Raw genomic sequence first — 22,319 nt, 5'->3', positions numbered from 1 at the left:
AAGTACTCCGTATGTGGGGGCCTTACCAAATCTGTCCTAAAGCAAGAGGTGACTCACCAGGTTTTTTCATCTTTAATGTTTCACTGCAGAGTATTAGCAACTGAAGCTGGTTATGTGAAGTCAGGGAGACATGCTTAAACAGTCATGTTTTCCAGCTCCTTTCCATTACCGTTGCTAAAGCAGCAGCTCACAAGAACTTGTGCTGTAACTAGAAATAAGAAATGTAAAAGTAGCTGCCTAGAAATACTTGGGTGGTTAGAGAGGGGTGTCTCTGATTTAAGTACTGAAATCAATTTGAACTATAGTGAGTTGCACCTCACTATATGCATCTTACCCGGGGAAGAAATGACAAGCTTGAATAGCTCCTGTTCAGTGTTATCATGTAAGGTTTCTCAGGGTAAAAGACAAACCAGAAATCTCTTTAACTGGTATTTAAATTACATTAACACTTTTTTGTATAGCTTGAGTAAAAGGTCACGCTAGACAAGCAGCATCTTCACTGTTTGTAAATGTCTAATTTGCTGCTTTTAAATTGCTGTGAACTTCACTTACTTAGTCCTGCTGAATGAATCCAGTGTCGCAAATACTTCTGACAAGCGAATATTTGCTTAGTGAGAATCCATTGTTCATAATGGATTGAGAGGGACATACAGTGTGAATGCATTTTTATTGCCATGCCATCTCTCTGCCGTTGTTTCAGTGAGATGAAAGTAGCGTTGTGATAAAAGCCTGGGGTTTCGTAGTGCTCTGTGTGGCATTTCCCATCTTACTGGTAGGTGTTAGTGAAAAAGTGCTTATCATAGGCATTTTCTGTGTGTTATAAATTATATAAAAAATAATGTATATTTTATAAGAACAGCAAGAGTTAGGAATGCAAACACACTTAAATAAAACCCGAGAAAGTGCACAGGCTTGGCTGAAGACATCCCAGCACTCTCCACATGCGTTTTGCTTTTCGTATTCGAGTCAGAGTAATTCTTGGGCACCTCTGTGTGTGCAGTCTGATCTTCCCTCTCCCACAGCCGCCCAGCTAACAGATGGCAGTCACAACTCGTAGCGCAGAGCACGCCACTCACAACACAGCCCTGGTGCTGCTTTCGCAGCGCTCTGCTACAGGGGCAGAAGGAGATGCTAGATAGCAAAGCATCGCTCGGAACAGGCGGTGGGTTTACTGTGCAAAAGTTACTGGATGAAACTAATTTCTAAACATGACTTTAACTGTAGCACATCAGTTCTAAATAGCTTGGAAGCTGAATCCAGCAAGCAGCGTAAGTTGAGCCTTTGGCTGTATTTCTGGTTAGTTGTAGTTTGTGCTTTGAAACTTGATTTGTGATTTTCAAGTTTGGGCAAATACCTGTGGTTTTTGTTTTGTGAGCTGACACCCTTCACATGAAAATTCTGAGTCGTACTTAAATTTCAGCTTGTTATGGCGTCACATGCACTTACTAGCCCTCTGGTCAGGGGCTCCATGAGCCAATGGGTATGAAAAAGAAAAAAACTGGAATAGTGGGTTCACCCTGGCATGATGAGTTGTATCCGTTTCTGTTCCAGCTTTCACAAAATTTCATCCATAATCTGCAAAATATGTTTGGTGATTAGTGAGAGCGCTCTCCTTCTGGTTAATGGTTTTCCTAACCGCTGAAATGTTTGTGGGTCTTGATAAGTATTTTTAGACTACAGAGTATTTTGAAATACAATTAAATCTGGGTTTTCTTGGATTAATGCAGTAAAAAGGATTCTTTTTACTTTAAAGAGTAAAATTAAGGTTTTTTTATAGAAATATATATTTTTATATAAAATAAAAAATAATTAAAAAAGTAAGAAAAAGGTCTCTTAATTCAGATCTATGTGGGACATTCAGCTCTAGATATACCCAAGAAAAATGAATCATGCCATCTTCTTCCTGGGATTTCTGAGAGAATAATGGCAAGGGGCAGTCAGGCTATAAAGGCTTCCCTCAGTAAATACCGTGATCACATCTAGAAAATAGTACATAGCCCCAGCAGAAATTTCACTGCTGAAATGTCTCTGGCCTTTGTTTACATCCCTGGAAGCCAGCTGAAGTTGTAGGATGGGTCCGGGCGAGCGCGGAGTGTGTGCCAGGGAGGGGAGAGGAGGCCGCAGCCACAGCTGCGTGTCCGAGAGTGCGCGGGGCCCAAGTCTGGCCTCGAAACGGAGTTTTTCTGTACGTTCACGTCCGTGCTGCTGGGATGAGCCCTTGGCCCACTGTTTGTCATTTGACCGTGAGGCCACACGCTCCCCAAATAAAGTAATCTGGGCTGAAAGAAAAGGTTTTTTAAAAAAGTGTTTACAGTATTAGTTTGTTCTTTTGACAGTGGTGACTGTAGATCATTTTTGAAATAAGGAAATTGCACTGGGAACATCAGTACCCATAAAACATTTAGAAGGAAGTTAATCTATCAAAATTAAGCATAAATAATTTTAAAATCCAACTGTGGTATTTCGACTGTATAAATATATTGAATCTGCAACACACTAGTGAACATGTCTTTTTCAAGCACAGCTTTGATTATAAAAAATGTAAATTAAGATATTTGAAGTACAAACCAGGGCAGCAAGTGGAATATTTTACTCATAAAACTGACAATCACAAAAACAACTGGTAAAATAAATGGGAGGCGATTATCAGAAAAAACATGCGACTCGCAGATTTGCCAGAAATTTCATACTTGGTTTGATCAAATATTTGGATTTCTAAACGTGTAACAGAGAGGAAGGGAAGTTCATTCCCTGCAAAGTGAAAAAAAAACCAAACCCAAAATACCCCAACAATTTGAGTCCAAGTAACGTGATTTAGGCATCACGTCAAATGTTTAAGGCTGAAAATAACGGTAGGGGTAAGTCCAGCCACTGTCTTTTCTTTCTTTTTTTTTTTTTTTTTTTTTTTTTTTTTTTTTTTTTGTGTCCAGTAGTTCTCGGAGTGCTGTGTGCAAGGCACAGATCTTACCTTGGCACTTGACCATCTGCAGCTGCTTCACTCTAGCCCCTAGTGAGTTAGCGTCCATGAAGTCCATCTTAATGAAGTAGAGGAAAGGGTCTTCAGGAATATAAAAGATTTACCCTGTTTAGCATGGAGCTGTGTGCAATGTGAAATAGAGAGCAAGCGGTGCATGTGCCGATATTTGAAAAGATCTGTGGTTTAAACAGCTCTGGCTAAGAGACCATGAACTGTGTTTGGAGCTGGCTTCGAGTGCTGGGCGCTGTGGAGCGCAGCCAGCTCGCTGCTGATTGTTCTATATTAAAAATGCTAAGGCCTTTTTACCTATTTATTGCTGCTTCCTTTGAGCTTTGGGTTTACTGGTATGAGAAAGGGAAAAAAAAACCCCACAACCAAGCATATGTTCAGTTGCTCAATCAACCTTTTCTCAATCCACACTCGGTGTTCTCAGTGAGTCATTACAGCATAATTACAATTTGAGTGTGATGCGCTGTTTGTAGAAAAGTATCTATTTTTAGCTGGAGAAACACTACAGTCCCTGAAAGGAGGAGAAAGAAGGAAAAAACAGGAAGGAAGAAATCTGTAACCAGCAAATCAATGCTATTGTTAACTGATATTACGAGACACCCTGTAGATTTACAGTGCTTGCATTCAGCCACATAAAACCCGCACTGAAAGGAATGCCTACAAGGGGTTAAATTCATATGCCTGCGCTGCAGCCTATTTCTGTCAACACTCAGCTCAGGAAATAAACATTTATGCTTTCTGAAATGAAAGTGTATTTTTGAAGACTAGCCGTCAGATATTTTTTGCCCTTCACACTTTCAAATGCTTAGCCTTTTTTGTAAGTTGACTGCAAAGTGCATCAGTTTGCTAGGCAAAAAGGAAAAAAAAAAAAATCTTGACAAGTGCCCATGGCATCATTGTCAAGCACATGAGTGTCTAGTAGAAGATGGCAGGAGGGTTGGCACAAAACATGCTTCCTTCAAGCTTCTTACCTCAGGGGTACCTGACTCTTGAGAAGCCTTTCAATCCTTCCAAATGACGTTATTGCAAACTGTCATCTGGTTTATTTGGAGTGCACTCTGTCGCAGATAAACATGCTATTTAACTGCAGGTCAAGGTACAGAGTCATCCTGCCAGCAAGCACCTGAGATACATTAAATGGCATTGACTTGGGGAGGGAGATGGAGAGAGATCAAAGTTGTCACCAATATGGTACATGCTAAGGGAGGAGAAGGTACACAACATGGTATTTTACAAAGCCCTTATGCAATTCTACATTTAAAACGCTGACCTGCAAGACTCGTAAGGATTAAGGTCCCACACCATGCATGACAAAGTTCCAAACCACATCATCATGCAGTGTCTCAGGGCAGCCTGGAAAGAGCTTGGAGTTAACGACTGGGGAGGCTAACACCAGTCCAGGCTGCTGGAAGTGTATTTTGTCTGGTCTGGAGGGTCCTTAAAAAATAACTTACATTTTAAAATAGAAAATGCCCACTTGTCACAAAATGTGGTTGACCTAGGGGATTCATATAACAAAAGCTCAGAGAATCAGAGCACAGGTTGGCACGAAGTAAGTATAACCTCCTGCAAACAATTAAAAATAAATCTCTGTATGTAAATACACATGCCTGTGTAATCAGTTCTTTTAACTGTGACTTGCTGAACAGCTATTAAAAGGGCATTGGTCTGATACAAAAACTACGCTGGATGCTTTTACATTTTCTGAAAAATCAAAACAAAACAAAAACAGATTAATTACAACTTGATGCAGCTTTATATTCCCATGAGGGATGCCCTTAAAAGTTAAAACATGCTTTCACTGAGCAGGCTTTCAAGGGAAATTTACTTCGATCAGGAAGAAAATAATCATATTTATTTGATTTATTATTGCAGAGAAGAACAGTGGGGTTTATATTGGCTAGCTTTTCTATAACGTAAAAAATGTATTTTGAATTTTTTTATGTCATGTAAAAACAATTAGTGTATTTCCTGCACCAGAATGCAGATTTTTCAAGAGTGCAGTACAGTAAGTTATCACCAGCATCCCATTTTTCCCCCTCATGGGGCATATGTAATTTCCTTTGACTGTGGCACACAATAAATGTTATTGAAACATAGCATTACTTAAAAAAAACCCAAACACCAAAACCAAGGCCAATAAACCTATACTAAAATAGGTAAGTAAATAAAAGAAGGATGTTGAGAGTTTTCAGGGGAAAAAAAATACAGAGAAAAATTGCAGGTTAAACTTTTTTAAATCAAAACTGATTTTATTGCTTTTTGCTTAATTAAACTCTTCAGAAGAGTGTGCAACATTGTTATACCTGAAAAATTGTTAATTTGTAAATCACAGGGACAAAAGGGCTCCACTGCAACTTTAAAGTTTCTATGCACGTAAATGTCAATAGAGTGCCTTCTCCATCATCAGCACTAAATTCACATTGATGCCTCTTTTCTTCTCTGTATTGATCCTTCCATGAGAACGTAGATTTGTATCTGTTAATTAATGCGTCCTGAAACAGCGTTTGTATTAATCAGGCAGATAAGAAAAATTGGATGCCTGCACCCTCATGACAACCGTAAAAGTGCTGGCCCTGATAAAATCGTGGATGGACCTCAATAAAAAAGTTCCTCCTTCCACTCAATAAACTAATCATCCTGCTTTTAATTATTCGGCAGAAAGATGTGTGGAGATTGGAGAATGTGTAAATCTATTTACTAACAGCAGTGTCTGGGAGGGAGAATGGGGCTGTCACAGGACGGTGCTGCAGGCTACATTCGCTGTCCATCTGCTACTGCAGAAAAACTGGTTCTTGAAAGACGGGAAGGAACAGAAATGTTGAAGCTAATTGAAATCATGAATTCATCCCTATAACCTTTCAAATGATTATTTCTTCTCCATTTCCCTCTTCTTTATTTTAATCGCAGATGTGTTATTTTCCATTGTCACCTCTTCAAGGGTTTCCTTGTTGTTGGCTCAGGTTTTGTTGGGTTGTTTGTTTTTGTTGGTTTTGGTTTTTTTGAAGGCAGAGAGCTACAGTTCTATCACAAGACTCAAAAGACAGTAAGAGAAAATGAAAACAAATAAGGAGGGAGAGAAAAATGAGAGGGGGAGAGAGAGCATGCAGCCAGTTTTATGTTTCATTTTTTATGGATGCCTGGTGGTTTGGATGTGGGGTTTTCTTTTTTATTGTATTAGTTTTGCTGCTTAATGCTTATAAAGAAAATCTTGTTTGGAGTGGATGCCTTGCAGATTTGCTAGTTGATGATATATTCCTGCTTGACTGTGACTCTCGACTTTCAAAACAGAAAAATGCATTTAAGCATAATTGAACACCAAAAAGAATGTTCTTACAGTGGGAACCCTGTCAAAGGACATGTAAGCAGCTCCACAAACAACTAAATGAAAGCTTCAGACATGTCTTAAGACCCTTTAAGAAAAGCTTGACTAATCCCCTTTGATGATTTTATTAAGTACTTGTGGTTGATGGTGCCAACTGGCAAATTACTGCATTTCACCAACAGGCCAGGAAAATTGCTTCTTCTCCCATATTGTTGTGTAGCTCCTAATGTGATTGGAATATTAGCAGTTTGATATAATAAATTAACAGGTACTGTAAACAAGAGTCTGAAAAGGTAAGACAGAAAAGATGCTTGCCCTCAGTGATCCTATTAGGAAAGACAGCAGGGGAGAAAAAAAAAAGCAAATGTTAGATTCATTAAGAGGCATTTATTAAATTTTTGGTTGCCCTCAGAAAAAGGATGGTGTGACTGCTCTTTAGTTGGCGCTTCAAATATGCCACACTGTTACTTCAACAAGTGTAGCGGAGGTGGGGGCCATTACGGAAGTAATTAGCATCTTTTCTTCGAAGGGCAGGTGTCACTTCTCTTTCCCCTGAGGTTAAAGTTCAAAGAGAATTTTCCTCTTTGTGATAATCACCTTAATTCTATTAAAACAGCAAATCTTCCCTTTTAAAAAAGCTGTGGTTTTTTGGTTGGTTTTTTTTTTTCTCTCCAAAATTATCCTTCTTGGTTTATGGTAATGGTGAAATGGAGTCCTCAGATCCCTGTTTCACAGCATCAGGTTTTATGTATTTCAGAACAAAGAAGACATGATACAAATCACAGACTGTCAGTGCAATACTCCCCAAATTAATAGGATTCTTACAAAAGGAGCCTGCAAATTCCAACTTGTTTAATAACTTTGTATGTTGACTAGGAAATGTTTGATTTTATATTGATTCACTTTCCTGTAGTAGGATGGGGAGGAGAGGCACAAAAGCAGAAGGGAGAATAATAGATGATGTACATGTTTTATCGCCATGTATTTAAAATGAAATCAGAAAGAGGAGCAGATTTCTGAGAAACCCAGAAGTGCTTAATATTTTTCCTGTATTTTTTTTCCTATTCAGGTTTCTCCACTTTGTCTCTAGCTGACCAGATGAGCCTTCTGCAAAGTGCTTGGATGGAGATTCTGATCCTTGGTGTTGTATACCGGTCACTTTCTTTTGAGGATGAGCTCGTATACGCTGAAGATTATATTATGGATGAAGACCAGTCCAAATTGGCAGGCCTTCTTGACCTTAACAATGCCATACTGCAGCTGGTAAAGAAATACAAGAGCATGAAGCTGGAGAAAGAAGAGTTTGTCACCCTCAAAGCTATAGCACTTGCTAATTCAGGTTGGCAGAGTGGCATGACAGTTGCTACATTTTTAATATGTCACTTTTTTTTTTTTTCCTTCTCCATAAAGCTTTCTGCATGCTTGTTTTAAACACGGGTGTAGAATAAGAAACTGCTAATCAGATCCTAGTCTAAAAGGCAGCAGAGCAGTTCAAACTAAGAACTTTCTGGTTCTAAGTAATTGTGTTGGTAAGGGAGTAGAGGATACTGCGCTGTATGATTTGGAGAGTATTTTACAGGCAAAGATCCCTTCAAATGAATATAGGTGGTGTTCTCCGAAATCCATTCCATAATCCAGACAAGTCTAATCATTGCAATTAAAGGAAACAGAAAGGGTGCGTGAGAATATGCTGTATACATTCTCTTTAAAGGCAGCTAGTGATTTATTTGATAGGGTGAATTCAGGGTGTGGGAGGAGGGAGGACATTCCCCTTTAATCTCACAAGGACCACACCTTACCTTACGGATCCTCTGCATTTATGAGAATGCTTCTGGAAAAATCATGTACCTCTGCAGCAAGGGTTAAAAATCTCAGAATTTTTTTTTTTCTGCATTTGAATTTAAAAGTGCTGAAGCAGTGAATACTGTCAGATAAGTAAAAATCGTTTGTGCTTTGTTGTTTTTCCTTTTGTGTCTCCTTAAAGCTTTATTGTGGTCTTAAGTCCCTTTTAGCATTTGCATAAAGTTCACGATAGATCCCTCTTTAATGACGTGCCGATCATTAGATACCTGTGTGTCAATAACACGCTCTGATGCTATGTTCCATTGACAGTCACACCGTGCCCCTCCATCTGCTTTTGTTTTGACCCTATCTTTGAACTTTATCTTGGTTGCTGGCCAGTAGTTTTCCCTTTAATTACAAGAAGGAAACTGTCAATAAAATCTGTTAAATGGGATGCAATGAGTGGCTTGAATGGGCGGACGGCTATTTGTTCAAATTCTGCAGCATTCAAGGTATTGACAGTTTGTTTTCTGGGGCCATATGTGACGATCAATCTCAGGCTGGGCTCAGCCGCGCTGAAAAATGAAAAACCAGATTGCTTTTGCTTACTTGTGGATGACGACTTGTGATTTGGCGCGGTCCTAGTGAGATGAGACCTTCTGCCCAAATTGCCCCCCTGAGAGCCAGGACGCGTGACTGTTTTTAGAAATAATTTTTTAATTGATTTTGTAATTAACAGTTCATCTACAATATTGATGCATGAATCCTCAGATTGATAGGAGGGAAATTGTTTTCAACAATGAAGTTGTACTTTCCTATTTGTCTTTGTAATGTGATTTAGCACCCTGCATTTTTAATTGGAAATATAATTCAAAGCATGCAAAGCCAAAATGCTTATTAGTTTATTTGTAAAATATTCTCCACCCCACTAACTCTCCCCTTAGTTTTAGAATATTATCTTATTTCCAGAATAAAAATTAAAAAAAAGCTGAAATGCCTCTCAAAGGTCAAATCATTTTAATTGCAGATATATTTATAATTTTTGACCATTGTAAATAGACACTTGAGGATGCTTTGCAACTACAGGAAGATTTTTTTTCTCAAAATCGGTCATGTTTAATGAACAGGACAAGAAAGGGATCTGGAATTAGGAGTCTAAATTGAGAAGGTTTTTTGTATTATTTTGATTCTGTAATTCGAAGACTGAATTAGAAATATTTCTATAGTTTACTTGGTAAAAAGAATGAGGGGCTAGAATATAGGGATGTGTTGTTAAATACCACTCACACCTTCCACCCAACCCACACCCCCCAAAAAAAGACATGCAGTGTTTAAGTTATAATAAAAGATACCGCTGCCAAAAAAAGTTGAGTCGTACGTTGTGCATAGAGTGTATCAAAATAATCTGTAGCTTCATTAATTTCATTCTGAATTACAACCAGGATGATGTCAGAGATAAATGCAATTCAGCACGCTAAAATTCAGGGCACATGTAAGTGAAAGCAATAAAATTGCTATTCTGAAATGAAACTGTTGCGAGGAGGAGTTAAAAAGCAGCCCAGCCATTCAGCTTCCCTTTCAACAGCATGTTTTGGGTGTTCAGGTTCAGCATTTCAGCTTCAGGTTGTACATGCAGCAGATACCAAACTTGTACCAGCTGTAGCTGCACTGACCAGTAGGTGTAAAATAGCACCTGCAGAATTACAGCCCATCAAACAATATCAGGCCCTTAGTGTTTTAATTTACAATTGCTGGCTAAAATTAAAGTAAAATTGAAGTTTTAATATTTTTTCATACACAAAAAAAGAAATAGCTTATTTCTCCATAACTATGAACTTGATTGACATAAATGCAGCTATAGCTGAAAAAAAAAGTGCTATTATAAAATCAATCGGTTAGCAATTCACATTTTAATATATTTTCTTGCTAAATCTGTTTTCTTACAAAACTTCGAGTATTTATTTTTGGGGTTTAAAATATATTAGCTTTTTTATAGCTGTAGAGAGAATGGGTGAAGTATAGTAAGAAATCTTAGGTGTTTCAGACATTCTTGCCCTATCTGCACTGCCTAGAAAGATTCCCAGGTTGACTCCACTTCAAACAGTAGACAAAGATGGTTTTATAGCTCTGTATCTGTGTTAGTGATTTATGATACAGTGTCACGGTACTTTCCCGGCTGGTCTATAGAAGCAGGAAAAAGAAATTGTAGGTTGTCTTCATATTGATTGTATTTTGTTTGAATAAATACCACAAGCTTTCTTTTGGCCAACAAATCTCGGTGCTGTGAGCATTAAAACAGCCCAGCTGCTAACTTTTCTTTAGACCTGCACAGTCTGCTTGTGCGGGAGTCGGTCTGAGCTAATCCTGCCGTTGGGTTTCTGAAGGGTGGGGAGGAGGAGCCGTTTGTCAGGGAGATTCTCTGCCAGCTGTTATCAGATGTTCCCTTTGTAGGGTTGGCCAGTGCCACGCTGCTTCCCCAAATTTCCAGAAATGCAAGATATATCAACCTTGCAGATTGTCACTGATTTCCAATGGAGTGCATATAGCACCTGAAGAGTTTAAATTCGTATATAAGAGCACAGTACTGAAATGTATAGGCATTTCAGTCCTATGTGCCTTAACGTTTATAGAGGCACGTTTCCAACAGGTATGTTTAATACGTAGTGCTTCATATGGAATTTACCAGGTTAGTTTTAAACATCTGCATTGATGCCATAGTAATTAATACAGCCTTTATGCTTGAAATCCAGAGAAGTCCCTCTCACAGCAGCGTTGCCCTTATCCTGTCAGTATCCTGAGTTCCTTCCTCCTTTCCCTGCCTTCTCTAACAAAAGCAAGCAGGTACCTTGAAGCTGCAGAACGCAGCAGCCCCGCGTTCCACCTCATACCGCCCAAATGAAGCAAGCTGGCACCAATGAGCACTTTGTTTACCCACGCAGAAAATCAACTTTGAATGGTTTCCAAAACATGCATGTACCAATTACTTCCTCGTGTGTAAGGGAAGGTGAAATATTTACAGCCGGTGTTGGAAGTGTACACAAGTGCACCCACGCACACGTGGACGCTGACACAGAAAAGATGACCTGCCCGTCTCTTTTGTGTTAGAAAATGCTTCCATGTATCGATTAGGTAGTACTAAACAGGGAGTTGCAGGTGAGCAGTTTTTTGAAATTGCCTAATCAGTAAGGTCTAAACTGTGCCTTCAGGCCAAATGCTGCAGAAGAGCTTAGGAGTTGCAACCGAGACCAGATTTTTGAGAAGCTCAGTTTCCATCTAAGACCTAACATAAGGAACTGGAGTGTCAAAATGCATTAGCACGTTTGAAAATCTGATCTGTGTGCATCTGCCTAATAGGCTGCTGGCATCTTGAAAAATCTGACCCAAATGTGGGTGCTAGGCACTTAAAAGTATAACCCTATGCACTATCGAAAATTTAGAGGACCAAGAAGTATCTTGTGCATTTTAGCACAACAAAGCGCAGATCAACATTGGTGCCATTGAAGTTCCACGATCATCTGTCCTGGTAAAAAAAAATAATTTGTTCATTCTTACAACTTACTTAGCTTTCCAGCCACCAAAAGAGTGTATCCAGAGCACGAGGCTATCACCATTAAATAATATTATCATAATAAAAAATAGTAGGACCCTATAAATCACTTATTCCACAGGACATCATCTTTATTCCCAGTATAGATTGTGCCTTATCTTATGTCAAAACATACTACATTTAGTTTCTAATAATAGCAGTTTTTTCATTTTGTTTGATTTAATCATCTTGTTAGTGTTAGAATTCATGATTAAAAGGTATCTATCTTGACTAGGCATATATTAAAATATGCATGTACATCTCTGTGTTATTGGTGTGTTACCAACGTTTATTTTGCCAAATATAAATAGCAAGGTCTGTTAACTCGTTCATGGAGTTTTGTATAGAGAGTGGTACAGCATGGAAACAAATTTTTAGAAAAGGAAGTTGCCACTAGGCAGAGTATTCATGTTACTCGAACAGTTTCTTCCTCGGATTCCATTGTACGTAATCAAATAGACAGCACCCACAGGTCTGAGAGAACTGTCTGCTACCATTTGCTTAATGATAGCATTAAGCGAATGGCAGCAGAGTTAACTGATGGTTTAATTTTATTTTTTTTCTTTTTCTAGTAGTTGAGGCTGACGAAGGGCGAGGAGCGAGGCCAGCCCGGGGCCAGCTCTGTGCCGGTGGGCGGATTGCCTGGGTGGGAAAGCAAGGATACGAACTGCTGCATCACCAGTGCGATCGCTAGTCTTCACTGTTACTCACCCTGCTGTTCCACAGCGCTCAACTAGTGGCTCTCAATGATCCTTATGGCAATTGCTTATATCTTGTAGTGGAGAAAAAGGATTTTGAAGCATTCATTCAAAATCTTCTTTTAGTTGGTATCTTACCCCCCTGGTCTATCATTTGAATTCCCCTTTTCCAGAGTTTTAGTAGCCTTATTGAGTAGGTACTTGAACCAGTTCATAGTATGCCATTTGTTCTGCATTGCAGAAATATTCATCTATTTATTGCCCTCACTACCTATCCTAGTGGAAAGTAAGCTATTTCACGAATAAAAAATAGGTGGTTTACTATGTTTTTCCTTACGCCTGTGGGTTTAGTTCACTGCTAATTCAGTTAGCCCTTGAAATAAATAGGTGTGTTCTGTGAAATAATTTCTTTTCTTACTACATCTTCGTTTCCTACTGTGTTTTAAAAACTGTTTTCAGGCTTCAGTTTTCATGTCTTTTCTTAAAAGTAGGCCAAACCAGTACAATCCAGACTAAGACCTTGTTCACTAAAATCAATCATACAAGTTTGATTTGCTACCGACAATTTCCATGGGTTGCTTCTGTCTTAAGAAGTATGCTTTTCAAAATGTCATTGTGTTGTGTTTCTCATAAAAGATTATACAGAAACACAATGTGGGCAAAGCACTGTGCAAAAATGCAAGTTTCCCTGTGTAAATCTGGAATACTTTTCAGGCAGGAGATGAAGGGGTTCTGTAATTCTGAGAACAGCTCACCCAACAATAAACACTGCGGTGGTTTTTGGATTGGCGACACAATCTAGGTAATAAATTCCTCTTATTTGAGACATAATCCAGATTAGGATTTCATTTTCTTTATATAAAGCAGAAAACATTTTGCATGCTCTTCTTACCCTTCATCCCGTCCATTTCTTGCAGGATCGATCCTACAACTTTCTAAACTGATTTATCCGGTTTGGGGTTGTGAACTGCTCAGCTGTATGGGACCACAAACGTCACAGCGATTGCTGTCTTTCAAGTACTTGCTGATGTTTGTCACTCTGATACATTTGATCAGCGCCTTAATGTCTGCGTTTGCTGCTGCATACTCCTCGCTGCTTCATTCACTGTAATGATTTCTTCCTTTATGCTGCCTGAATTTTCTGACCTGAAGAACTTCTTTGAGACCCCTGGGTTTCTACCGCTTAGCAATGTTATATACAAAACGCATACATACCAGGCTTAAACTTTCCTCGGAGCGGTGTTTTGAGAGGTCTCCTTGCCCTCAGTTCAGGTGTTTTCCAGTCTTTAGCTAGGTGTCACCCTTTGTGGCGTGTTCTAAATGATTCCCGGGTGGCTGGATGTTTGTTTGCTGCATCTGAGATGAAGCTTGAATTTTAAACAAGGTAGATTGTAATCTGAATTTCTGTCTGGACCTTGGGTGTTTTTCTTGGATGAGAACTCTGGTTTTCTCCCATTTCTGCACAATGATACGATCAATCGGCTGATCAGAAGAGGTACAATTCTATTTTCCCATCCTGTGGTGGTGAAAGAAAGCTTTTGCAAGGATAGATTGAGATTCTCCGAGCAAAACTCAATGAGTCGGTGTCCTCATTTGTTGATCTCACTCTCTCCCATCGCAGCACTGATCGGTAACAACTTTTCCCCCTCTGGGCTGCAATCCCATGTTCTCAGCAGTGCCTTGTATCAGCAAGGCTTGTGTTTGTCTGTTGAGATCTTCACCACCCTGGGATCCTTTTTTTGCAGGGTATTTAGGATCAAATCCTGCTTGCTTTCAAATGAAAACACTTTCAAATTACACTGTTGAATGTCATTGTTTATATAAGCACTGATTTTTAAGTGTATTGCATCTGGGTGTGCATTACCTTTGGATTGTATCTGTGTAGGATGTAATTGTGATTTATGCAGACTGTCTACAAAAACAAAAGGATGTTTCTTGGTATAGGAAGAGCATTCAGTATCTTTGTCTCTAACTTATAATTCAATTTCATGTTGTCTGTGGAATTATTTCTTTATTTCTCAAATGTCACACAGACTCTGCGTTTTCTTAAATTGTAGTGGTTCTTGTTGACATTGCCCTCTCTTACTAGCGAGGATTGGGCTGATCAGCAGTAAGTTAACCTGCTCTGAATTCACTTCTACATCTGCCAGTCTGTAGTTACTGAAAAGATTTCTCTTTTCTTTTTCCTCCTCTTTTCCCCTTGGCTAGTTCAGCGTTTTCAACCATTTTCCTTATTTTCAAAGACTTACACCTGAGGGATTAAGATCTACATTCGTTTAATATTGGGAATAAAGTGGAAGTTCCAGACTGCAAGGCTAAAACTTGAAGACAGATCTTTGTAGAGATTAATATTTTCCTGAGCAATCTGTGAGCTGAATCATGGTCTAATTAAATAGCATCGGTTTAGGGAGTTTGCATTTAAACATTAGCAGATCCTCGAACAGGTAAAGCTGAAATGAGTTTGAATCTTTTCTGTAAATGGGAAGTTAAATTATCATAGTAATTTGATTAAATAATTTTTAAATCTTTCAAGCTAAATCACTATTTTAAAAGAGCAGATTGAAGCCTTCATCACTCCATCTGGAAGCGCCCCTCTTGCTGCTCTCTTTTCTTGCCCCGTCTCCTGTGAGAAATCCCGTTTCCCACAGCACAGCTTCCTGAACTGCTCCACGGACCACGGCTTGGCCGTGCAATGCTTGCATTAGACTGGTCAGCGTTCTTCCCAGCTGCTGAACAGATTTCAAAGATGGCAACAACGCTTTTTTAATTAAAAAAAAATATTATTTTTTTTTAAAATTAAATGCTTTACTCCTGTTGCTTTTCCACGCAGGCAATTGCTCTGTTTACAGGGATGACGGTACACAAGCACCCCTGCAGAAGAGGGTAATATCCCTTCTTTGAAGATGTCCAGACATCTTAAAATGGAGGAGTTTGAGGGCATGGAGTGTAATAGCTGTATCAGAGGGCAGGTTTTGATTCACCTTCCATTCTTGTGTTTTCTGGGGGTGTTCTCATCCTCTTTTCCCTCCTCACTCAGTTTCTGTGTAAGAAATACGCGGAGTGTAGGTATTTGTACCGCTGCAGGCCAAATTGCTATCCAAACTGCAGAGCTAAAGATCTTGGGGAAGTTTCACCTCTGTGCAAAAAATGTGTTAGTTTGGACTCCCTCCATCTATTTTCAAACTCAGACATGGTCGTGGTTACAAATACTGATTCTGGGAAGAATCAGACCAGTTTTGTACAGAATTGAGAACCAGACATTTATAGTCAGGTTCTCCGGAAAGACCTGTCTCTCGGTGCAGTATGGTGTGGAAAAAAAAAATATTCACAAGAACAGTCAGTCCTTGACTCACCAAACATTTCTTGCTGATAAGACGCTCCTCTTTGTTTCCCAGCAAATCTGGCCCTGGCACTGTGGGTCAGAGGAGAGGAGGAAAAGATGGGGAATTTCTGGGTGAACGGAGTGTGGTTTATGGATAAATTATTTGGAGTAGCACATTGTGTGTGCTGTAGCACAACGGTGAATGTCCAAAGACTTGGTAAAGAATCAGGGAGTAAAGATGGCAATTTGTTTGGCGTTTGCATTCCAATTTAAACTCGGTGGCTGGATGCTATGCTTGAGACATCAGGCAAATTCGTGTGTGTGTGTTAACCTGTCTGTATCCATTACATCTGTGTGTAGCAGACAGAATTCAGGGATTTTGTCTTATTGACACAGAATTATTTAATAGAATTGCCGTGTTAGAAAACTATGAAAAATGTATGGATTTGGGGAACAACCTCACATTAATTAGGACTAAATTTTGCTAGAGGTAATATTTCTTTGTCACCTTTTTTAAAATGTCGTAGCCTTCTTTTTCCCTAGGAGAGGTATTTTTGTGTCTTTCTGCTTTCAGTGCAGTGCACCTTAATGTGCAGTATCATATCCCTGCAGTGTATGTCTTAACTGCATGCTTCTTAGAGCATGTATTCGCTAAGACTCAGAATTATTAAACATGTAAAATTCCCATAGGACTCCATTATGTGTAATTAACAGATAAACTGTCATCAGAATCAATAAAACGTGCTAAATGATCCAAACTTGTATATAATTAAGTGTCTGTTTTAGAGCTGGAGCTGTAACTTTTATTTTTTTTTCTTTTCAATTTGCACATTTGTTTTGACAATAGAAGCTGGAACGTTTTTGTTAACCTGTTACTTACTGGTTTGTGTTTTAGTTTACATGTTTGTGTTTGAAAAGAGAGAGGTATTTACTATCTGGCCTAATTATCTGAGGAAATAGTTGCACATCAGCTTTGAGGAAATGAATCTTAGATGCATCTTAATTCTCTGAAGGTAATTCAGGTATTTGAAGCACGTGCAAAATTTGATGTTGTTATCATCAACCGGGTAAAACATGAGGCTCTGTCAAAATACTGATCCAGGGCATCAAACTGCTTAATACAGGGCTTGGAAACGGTGAGAGAAGCGGATTCCTTGTCACCCAACTCCTCAGTCATTATTTTGTCTGGGAACAGGAGCTTTATTCCAAAACCAAAAATTAAGATGCAAAGCTGTGTTGTACTAACTAGAGTTTTCAAGGATATATCTTAATAATCCAGTTGCACCCTGAATTAGGCTTGCACAGCCTATCCCTAGGGCTTGTACCCCCTTGCAGCAGTTGTATTTTCATATGGTGTTTTACTGGCTCTGTGTCTGCCAACCATCCAAATTTTGGTAGCTGACAGGGGCTCTTTGGTGGCCTCTCTAGCCTGTGACCATTCTTTTTTTTTACTTGCATTTTACTCCTGTTGCTTTTCCACGCAGGCAATTGCTCTGTTTACAGGGGTGCAATTGTAAGCTTGCGTTCACTTCACTTTGGACCACATCGTCACCTCTGACGTGAAAGTCAGAGAATTAGGGCCACTTGTCCAAAGTCATCTCGGCTTGGTCCGGTAACTGCGTGTTCTCAGGGACATCTTCCCTTTCTGTGTCTATGCTGTTGAGGGTTTTACAGTTACTTCAGTTAGATCTTTTCTCTTCATTTCACACTTCCATTGCTTTAATCTTTCCAGGTTGTGTAGTAGTTTCGTTTAGTTCCTGCTGTGCGTTGTGTCTATGCTTGTCACTCAGTACTTACACCTCCGAAACATCTCACCTGAAAAGGCACAGGGTGAGGTGTTTGCTTTGAGTGATTTAGAAAAAATGCAACCCCCAACAATAACAAGATAAACCACCCTCTCGAGTGGGTGGGAGAGGGGATTATACCTTGTAGGAGATGTTAGCTTCACAGAAGTGTTGCCTGGCTGTCTGAATATGCCTGAGGGAGAAAAAAATTTGCTAAACCTATCAGGAAATCAAATCAAACCCGCTTTTCCCTTGCATCAGTGCAGTGGTCCTGATCCCACGATTAGCGTCTCTGAGCAGCGGGTAACGACCATGGCTTCCAGCTCTGCAGCCTTGGAGCCCGACACAGAATTTTGCTGAGCTTTTCCACAGTAGGGCAGTCACTCTTGCTTCCCTGATAAAACACAGACCTCAATTCATGCAGCCCTTTGGCGCTATCATTTCTTCAAAGCAGTAACAGTAAAAGATGGTTTATGGAGCAGTGAGAGTGACTGTTTTACTTGTTTGAGGAGGATGAGGAGAAGGATTACTTACACAAAAGTTAATTATACATTTGTAGTTCCACAGCAGTGTTCCAGATATTTTCCTGAAGGTCACTATAGAAATGAGTAGGTAATTATCTTCCTGCTTTGTGAAAGAGGATGGACAGAACCAGTGAAAGTGTTGTGCAGCCGTAGCGTTATTTGACTTTTGGCACCCTGGGCTGAAACCTCCTGTTGCTCCTTTGTTTTGCAGACTCAATGCACATAGAGGATGTTGAGGCAGTGCAGAAACTTCAGGACGTCTTACATGAGGCTCTGCAGGATTACGAGGCCGGGCAGCACATGGAAGACCCACGTCGCGCAGGCAAGATGTTGATGACCCTCCCGCTTCTGAGGCAAACCTCCACCAAGGCTGTGCAGCATTTCTACAACATCAAACTGGAAGGCAAAGTCCCCATGCACAAACTTTTTTTGGAAATGCTGGAGGCCAAGGTCTGACTAAAGCATCATGGGCTTCCCCATCATGCACGTTTTAAAAAAAAAAAAAAAAAAAAAAAAAAAAAGGGGAAAATAAACAGGATAATAATGGCAAAGAAACTTAGTGTTTAATTAAGGAAAAAATGACTGCACTGATATTTAGCAGCAAGACTGTGAAGCAGCTTTCAACTTTTTCTTCTGTGTCTTTCTGATGCAGTTTTTCTTTTCCTTTTCTCTCTTTTCTTTTCTGTTCTTTCCTTTCCTTTTTCCTTTTCTCTTTTTTCTTTGCTGCTGAACTTTTTAAAAGAGGTCTCTAATTGAAGAGAGATGGAAGCCAGGCCTGCCAAAGGATGGAAATCCATAATATGGATGCCAGTGAACTTATTATGAACCATAATGTCCCCAATGACAAAGGAATCAAAGAGAGAACCACCGTACCTAGCAGTACAGTACAACACGATGAACTGACTGAATGCAGTATTAGATTTCATAGGAGCAGTCTCTAATTAGACGACTAAGCGACGATGCATCGGCTGCTTCTTATCATTGCATTTTCCATCTAGATCAGTTACAGCCATTTGATTCCTTAATTGTTTTTTCAAGTCTTCCAGATATTTCTTAGGTTAGCTACAATGTAACTTTTTCAGGGAATAGTTTAAGCTTTATTCATTCATGCAATACTAAAGAGAAAGAAATACTGCATTTTTGTGCTGGCTTGAACAATGATGAACAATAATGAAGGACAAATGAATCCTGAAGGAAGATTTTTTTAAATGTTTTGTTTCTTCTTACTAACGGAGATTTTTTTGTACCAGCTTTACCAGTTTTCAGCCATTTATTAATGTGGGAATTTATCTTACTAAAGCAATAGTTGAAGGGAAGGTGCATATTATCACGGATGCAATTTATGTTGTGTGCCAGTCTGGTCCAAAACATCCAGTTTCTTAACATGAGCTCCAGTTTATAACTAAATGTTCACTGACTCAAAGGATTAGATTACACCTGCAGTATATCTGAGTAGTCTAACATATAAATACTCCATGTCAAATACCAATCTGTAACGGTGTTAGGAGACAGCAACTGTACAAAGGTATAGTTGCTACGTGATTTCTAACTGCTTCAGTTGCAAATGAACGAGATACTGCCTGTTTGCAAAATTATAACCTCACATGCAGAAAAACCCTATGAACCAATAGTAGCTTAGAGGCAATAAGGCAAATGCCAACATCTGCAAAATTAAGAAATCAGAGTAGTAGATTTCTGACCAAATTGAAGAATTTAACACTTCTATACCTTATTTATTGATTTAGATTTTATTTTGTAAATGGCAATCTTTAACAAGTAGCTAAACCAGTATATGTGCTTTTCAACCAGTATTGTCACAGCATGAAAGTCAGTCAGTTTCAAGACTGTTACGAGGTGTAATCTAATGTATAAACCGATTAGATGCCCCCTGAAAACTACAGTCGCTAAATAACCAATAAACAATAACCTCCATCAAATGCTATACCAATGTACCAGTGTTAGTAGCTGCTCCCTGTACTATGTGAACATCCTTATTCTATGTACACAGATGTAATTAAAATTGTAATCCTAACAAACAAAAGAAATGTAGTTCAGCTTTTCAATGTTTCATGTTTGCTGTGCTTTTCTAAATTTTTATGTTGCATTCAAAGACTGTTGTCTTGTTCTTCTTGTGGTGTTTGGATTCTTGTGGTGTGTGCTTATAGACACAGGGTAGAATTAGAGACAATATTGGATGTACAATTCCTCAGGAGATTACAGTAGTATATTCTATTCCTTACCGGTAATAAGGTTCTTCCTAGTAATAATTAAGAGATCGAAACTCCAAACAAATACTCGTTATGAACAGATACACACTGAAATCATAATATTTTCAAAACAAGGGATAATTTCTGTAACAGTTTATTATAGAATACCAATGTATAGCTTAGAAATAAAACTTTGAATATTTCAAGATTATAGATAAGTCTAATTTTTAAACGCTGTAAATATAGCTTTTATTCAATCATCTCTCAGATGTTGTTATTAACTTGCTCTGTGTTGTTGCAAAACTTTTTTGGTGCGGACAAGTTTCCAAAACTATTGCTACGTTGTGTGCTTTAAACAAAATAACAATGGGCTGATGCTCCATCGGCCTCGTGCTAGGAAAAAAAAACTGTGTATCTATCATTAGCTATATGGGACTATATTGTAGATTGTGTTTTCTCAGTAGAGAAGTGACTGTAGTGTGATTCTAGGTAAATCATCATTAGCAATTCATTCAGATGGTCAATAACTTGAAATTTATAGCTGTGATAGGAGTTCAGAAATTGGCACATCCCTTTTGAAAAATGTCAAAAAAAAAAAATACAACTCCTGGGAAAAAGGTGCTGATTCTATAAGATTATTTATATATGTAAGAGTGCAAAAAAAAAAAAAAGTTTATTTTCCAGAAAGTTTGTGCAGGGTTTAAGTTGCTACTGTTCAAGTACACTATATATATATAAATATATAATATAAATATTGTTTTTGCTGTATCACATTAAAGAACTTGGGCTTCAGGGTCAAAAGCCAATCGACTAGAAGTATACAAAAACCACACAGAAAATGGAGATGTGTGAAAGGCACACGGTGCAAACTTTAGTTTTCATTTTCCATAATTTTTTGGAGCTGCAAAAGAACAAGTATCTCAAGACTGTAAAATCATTACCTGAAACATAGCTAAAAGAACTGCACGGGCTTTATAATGTTGTTCATCTTAAACCTTGCTGGAGAAGAGTTCTTTCAAGACCACTTACTTAATGTGAAGTGTTGGGAAAATTTCAAAGGGTGTATGTTTTAGCCATAACAATTTAATTTCTATTTTTGCTTCATTTTTTAATTTTTTCTTATTTAAAGCAATATGATTGTGTAACTCCCAGAAGTTACACATTTGTTTCAATCAGATCAGATTGTTGTATTTATTCCACTATTTTGCATTTAAATGATAACATAAAAAGATATAAAAAATTAAAACTGCTATTTTTCTTATAGAAGAGAAAATGGGTGTTGGTGATTGTATTTTAATTATTTAAGCGTCTCTGTTTACCTGCCTAGGAAAACATTTTATGGCAGTCTTATCGTGCAAAGATCGCAAAAGGACAAAAAAAAATTAAACTGCTTATAATAATCCAGGAGTTGCATAATAGCCAGTAGTTAAAAAACGAAACAAAACAACAAATAAAAACAAACATGTCTATAGCTGTAGATGGGCTTCACATCTGTATAGCAATCAACTGTATATTTTTGTGATGTGTATCATACCGTGTGCTCCAACCAATGTCCATTTGTGTAAATGTATTTATTTTATATTGTATATATTGTTAAATGCAAAAAGGAGATATGATTCTGTAACTCCAATCAGTTCAGATGTGTAACTCAAATTATTATGCCTTTCAGGATGATGGTAGAGCAATATTAAACAAGCTTCCACTTTTGATTGCTTTTATTTTATTTTTTGTGTTGTGGGGGTTTTTTTGGTTTTATTTTCTTTTTTGGAGGAGGAAACAGAGCGATTAGCATTACCTTTTGTTACTTCCATTCGAAGAAGAGCCAGCGTTATCACTTCTCCCTTAAAGTACAATATGAGTGTAAATAAATGCTATATAAAGCCTTGTCAGAATGAATTCCGGTGTGGTACAAGACATTTTGCATACTCTTAAATATGCAAAATGTCTCATAGCACATTAGAATTCAGGCTGGCAGGCCTTTATATAGCACTTATTTAATCTTAAAGCATCTTCACATCAACCTGCATTACTCAAAATCATTGCCTCTCTGTCAATGTCATAAAAGAAAACTTTCCCACTATTTTAAGATCACATTAATACCATCT

General features: G+C 38.4%; 1 protein-coding gene across 17 annotated transcripts in view; it reads left to right on the top strand.

Moving 5' to 3' along the window:
• Positions 1 to 21,921, top strand: part of ESRRG (estrogen related receptor gamma) — a 406,419-nt gene extending 384,498 nt beyond the window's left edge. For all 17 annotated transcript variants that reach the window (XM_037406050.1, XM_037406043.1, XM_037406044.1 and 14 more), the window contains 2 exons: positions 7,381 to 7,650; positions 18,219 to 21,921. In XM_037406050.1, the coding sequence (XP_037261947.1) occupies positions 7,381 to 7,650; positions 18,219 to 18,463 (515 nt within the window). In that variant the 3' untranslated portion in view covers positions 18,464 to 21,921. The remainder of the gene's footprint in view (positions 1 to 7,380; positions 7,651 to 18,218) is intronic.
• The last annotated feature ends 398 nt before the right edge of the window (positions 21,922 to 22,319 follow it).

Source organism: Falco rusticolus, chromosome 12 (genome assembly GCF_015220075.1).
Source record: "Falco rusticolus isolate bFalRus1 chromosome 12, bFalRus1.pri, whole genome shotgun sequence".
Taxonomy (NCBI): Eukaryota; Metazoa; Chordata; class Aves; order Falconiformes; family Falconidae; genus Falco; species Falco rusticolus.
The sequence above is the reverse complement of the archived record's forward strand: the minus strand, read 5'-3'. Positions and strand labels throughout refer to the sequence as shown.